Here is a 4,803-nt window from a genome sequence, read left to right on the forward strand (position 1 = left end):
ATGCAGATAATAACTGGATATTCCAGTTTCAGCCTGGGCTTTCTTGAGCTCAAGTCAAGGGAAGTCCAATTCTTCTACAACATGCATTCAGACAACATATTACATAGGAACTGTAATTACAATAACCACCATCTATGGCATACACACTCTGAGCCAGGTACTCTGCTAGGCTTTGCATATAAAAAAAACCCTACTCCTACCCTACCCTGCTCTATTCCCTTCATAGCTCTATGAGGTATGTCTACTTATCTTCATTTTATGGATCAGATGACTGAGACTCAGCCTTCATGACTTGCCCCAGGCTGAACAGAGAGCGTGGGCCGGGAGCTGAGGTCCAGCCTGAGGCCTGAGTCTGCACACTTTCCACAGGACCAGCTGCTGCTTCACCCACCGGGACCAACATGACCACGTCTTTCCCTGGTTTTCCTTTAAAATCAGCCTCATAACCTACTGCTGTGATATCTTTGGTAGCGTGTAACTGAAGAACTTATATCTGAATGACCCAAAGAAAGTAGCACTATTCCCAAGATTCTCAGGTCACACTCCGAGGAAGGAGCATCAGGATTGTAATTTGTCTCCTGTTCTTGAAAATTAACTAATTGACTTTTAATAACATCAAGCATAAACAATCTACCAAATTATTGAAACATTACTTTTTTGCCTATATAAACCATGGGTTCAAGACCACGAACTTAAAATCAAAATCAAATAGTGAAATCCAAAAGGACGGGAAAGGAATAAATATTAAGCTCGGTGTTCTGTAAATTAATACTATGAGGCAAACTAGAAGTATCATAGAAAATCACTATTTATTTAATGTTTCATTCTATTTGAAAGAGAAATGCCTAAATGTTAAATACTACCCTATATTTTATGTTAAAAATAGACTGGAAATTAATTGAGCAATGATGATGATAGGTACTTTGAGGGAAGATAACTACATCATAGGAGCAGTGTCATAGCAAAATATTTTAGATTAATCAGATGAACCGTTTAATGTGTTTTAGAGCATTAGTTCCAAGGCAAAATGAGGTGATATTATGTTTAACTGTTTGTTTGGAGTTTTCTTTTATTAAAAAAAGATTTTCAATATTAATGTTATTTTCAATACAGCTGTGGCAATACTCGGTGTAGTATGGTGTACTTGATGTTGTGAATTTAGGCATGTGGAAGTCCACCTAGCTCCAGTCTCCACAACATACCCTGGTACCAAATGCAAATACCCTTTTGAAAAATAAAGAGGCCTTTGGACAGTTGGGTGAGCAGAGAGGGGTGGGACAGGGAAAGTGCCCCTTCCGGGATTACTAATGCTTTCGTTTTGACTTCATTCAGTAAGATAATTCTAAGAGAACTGAGACAAAACCTTCTATGCTCCTCAAAGGGAGGGAGAAAATAAGCTTGTCATTCACGAGCAGCTATGGACAAAACCAGCGGCAGAGTTCAGGGCTTAGGGAAATTAGGGATTGGGGGTGGGTGGGGAAGGCTGGAGTAAAGTGCACAGTTACTGTCAAAAATATATTATTTTGATCCTAAGAAAATTAAGAGAATTTTATCTAATGAACTAGATTGCTGACCTTTTAATACATTTGGTTTTCATGGAACATACAATCACCATCGGACATAAAAAGACTAGTTTGCTTTTTAAAAAATAATTGCTTGGAGATATCTACAGTAATCTTGTGAACGCAATTCAAGGATAACATTCTGCAGCTCTTTGGGTATTGAATGATTTCCTCGGATCAGTCCACGAAGGAAACAGGGAACTGTTAAATGCACTGATTCAAGTGGGCGTTTCTCCCGTTTTCTCTCTCCTTTCCCCCCTCACTTCCTCTTCCCCTACATGCCAGTGCTTTCCAGTTCTCCGTCTTCGACCCCTATTGCATGAGACCGGGAAATCATGAAGAGTTTCTCCTTGTTTGTAAACTGCCTCTGCACCGGCTGAGGTTGCTCGGCCGCGGGTGGCTCTTGGCTGGGATCCTCCTGGGGGCTGTGCTCCGTACCCGGGGCGGTGGCGGCCGCACAGTCTTGTCTTTTACTAGCTACTGCGTCCACGACCGACTCCAAGGAGGTGCCGGTCTCTCGCAGGGGGGTGTAGCCCTTATTGCTGCTGGATGGGTCATCCGATTGGGAGCTCTGCGAGTCCCGCCTGGCGGGGGGCGAGTCCCCCAGCCGCGCGCGGGGAGAGGGGGCGGTGGTTTTGGCCAGAGGGCTGGAGTCCGGGTCCGCGGTTCGCGGGGAGGGCGGGGGCTCGGGGGTCGGCTGCGCCCGGTAGTCCGGGAGCCCGCTGGTGCTGCGCCGCCGCAAGGCTGCGTACCTGCCGGTCCTGGGCAGGCGGCCGCCCTGGCCCCTGGCGGTGCGCGCCGCCGCCGCGCCCTCCGACTCCTCCAGCTCGCTGTGCGCCCAGCGCGCGCCGCCCTGCGCTCCGCGGAGGTCGGTCAAGCTCAGGTCGAGCTCGCCCCTTGGGATCTCCCGGGAGCCGCGTTCCGCGGGTGGCCTCTGCCAGCTGCAGCTCGCGCCTTCTGCGTCCCCATCCCTGTCGCGGTCCCCTTGCAAGGGCAGCAGCGCCAAGGCGCTCAGGGAGGAGCCCACGAGGGAGCTGGCGGTACTCTGGCGCCCCCAGCTCTCGGGTGGGCTGTAGGGCGCCGGGCTGCTGCTGCTGCTGGCAGCCGCGGTGGAGGTGGCGGCCACCGCGGCGGCGGCGGCGGCTGCGGCCCGGCGACGGCTGGCCACCCCCGAGCTCTCGCGGTAGATGCTGTACACGGCCTCGGCCAGGCTCGGAGGCTCCCGCGGGCAGCGCGGGGACGAGGCCAGGTCAGGCGGGGACGCGGCGCCCCTGGTCCCGCCGCCGCCCCCGCCTGGGGCCGCGGGGTGGGGCCACGAGCCCCTGGCCAGCATCGCCGCCGCCCCGAAGGCATCCCCGGCGCCGCCGCAGCTCCCGGGCTTCAGCTCCAGGCCCCGCGACTGCACGTAGCTGAGGAAGCCGTTCAGAGGCGCGGCCCCGGGAGGTGCCGAGGCGGGGGCCGAGGACGACGAGGAGGCGGTGGCCGCGGCGGCCGCGGCCGCGGCGGCAGCCAGGTCTTTGGCGCGGAGGCTGTGCACGTCGATGACGGTGGAGTAGAGGTCCCGCAGGTTGATGATCTTGGTCTTCTTGTCCCGGTTCTCGTGGAGCACCGCGTTGGCGCAGATGAAGAGGAAGATGCCGATGCCCATGATGAGGGGCCCGAAGACCTTGAGCTTGTCAGAGTGCAGGTAGCCGGAGAAGATGCGGAAGAAGAAGCCCACCGACGTGGAGGAAGACGGGGACGGGGCGGGGGGCCGCGCTGGCGGCGTGCTCCTGGGCGCGCCCACGGAACTGGAGTTGACACCTTGCAGAGTCCCTGGGTGGCTCCTGGACCGGTTTTTGCTGCCACTGCTGCTGCTATTGGCCATGGTTGGGACGCGGTGGCCGTCGCCCGCGAACGGCAGCTGCTTACCTCCCTCCCTACTGGCCCCGTTGGCCTTGGGCCAGTAGCCCACCACCGCCATGGCTATGCCCACCAGCAGCACCAGGATGCCGCAGAGGGCGATGAGCCCCGAGACGGAGCACAGCTTCAGCTTGCCTTTCACCACCACCACGTCGTTCTTGCGCCTCCTCCTGGCTTTCCGCTTGCGCTTGGGCACCTGGCTCGTGGGGCGCAGGGGATCCTGCTTTCTGGCGGAAATCCTCAGCAGGCCGCCGGTGGCGATCATGGCGAACTCGCCGAGTGCGGGGCTAGCCCCTGGGGCAGAGGTTTATGCAGGGAGGGCGCCACCTGCCCACTAGCTGTTCCTTCACCTCCTCCTGCTGCAAAGCAGAGGAAGACAGTCAGAGGGTGTAGGCTTCACTGCAGCACCATTCCACGCACTGCAATTGCCCCGCTCCCAGATCCCAATCCATGTGTGTCCCCCACCCTAGGGCCTTTACCCACTAACCGAAAGGCTGTGAACAGAGGCCAGGGTGGGGTAGATATTAGGGACAGGAAACGTTGCTGCAATAACTGACCGGTGGTAATAAAACAGTTTGAGAGAACAGCCTTCTTTCCCCCCTCCCCACACACTCCATAGGTAATATCCAGCATTGTTCATCTCAAATCCTCCAGGCCGGCAGCCAGTGGAGTTCTGACCATAAGTAAAAACTAAATGTGGGGACTCAGAGTGGTGGCTGAGGACTTTCCTGGTAAGAGCCTTTCTCTTTGTCCTACCGGAATCGGAAGACTTCCCAAGCAAGGGAGCTGCCACTGGATTTTCAAGTCTCTAAGCAGAGGAATCTGTCAGTGTGGGGCCCACAGTCACTAAAACAGTCACGAGAAAGTTACTATTGTATAAAGATGAAAGGAATTCACTTCACTGGTTGAAAATGAAAGGTTATAAACTGGCAGGCAGATGGCTTATTTACTTCAGATAATTAATAGAGAGTTCATTGCTGGGAAAACACCAGAGATATTTCAATACCCTGACAATAAATCCCTTCACAGAGTTGTCTCCCACCTATTCTTGTTCCTGCAGCTAAAAGCAAGCAGGTTCCTCTCGCAGCCTTCTCATCTCTGCTCTGCAACATCTGGACGGCTTCTCGGGGTGGAATATTTAGTTTTAGGTAACCGGTTATGTAACTGAGCTCTTCCTTCTGGCCTTCTCCCCTCCCTCAGAGGAACTCCCTTAAAGGTACCATGTGCTAGATTTCATCAGGGAATTTGAGAAGTCCCCCGGAATTTCCAAGAGGAAGATCTTTTTCTCATGTCAGAAAATTACAACCTAAATAAACCAAACAAAACACTGCCATAATAG

At 53.7% G+C, this 4,803-nt stretch overlaps 1 protein-coding gene across 1 annotated transcript; it reads right to left on the bottom strand.

Annotated features, from left to right (window-relative positions):
• Positions 1-1,836: 1,836 nt before the first annotated feature.
• TMEM200C (transmembrane protein 200C) lies at positions 1,837-3,729 on the bottom strand. The gene has a single exon (XM_063076504.1). The coding sequence runs from the start codon at positions 3,727-3,729 to the stop codon at positions 1,837-1,839; it is 1,893 nt and encodes a 630-aa protein (XP_062932574.1).
• Between the last annotated feature and the right edge of the window lie 1,074 nt (positions 3,730-4,803).

Source organism: Cynocephalus volans, chromosome 13, assembly GCF_027409185.1.
Source record: "Cynocephalus volans isolate mCynVol1 chromosome 13, mCynVol1.pri, whole genome shotgun sequence".
NCBI lineage: Eukaryota > Metazoa > Chordata > Mammalia > Dermoptera > Cynocephalidae > Cynocephalus > Cynocephalus volans.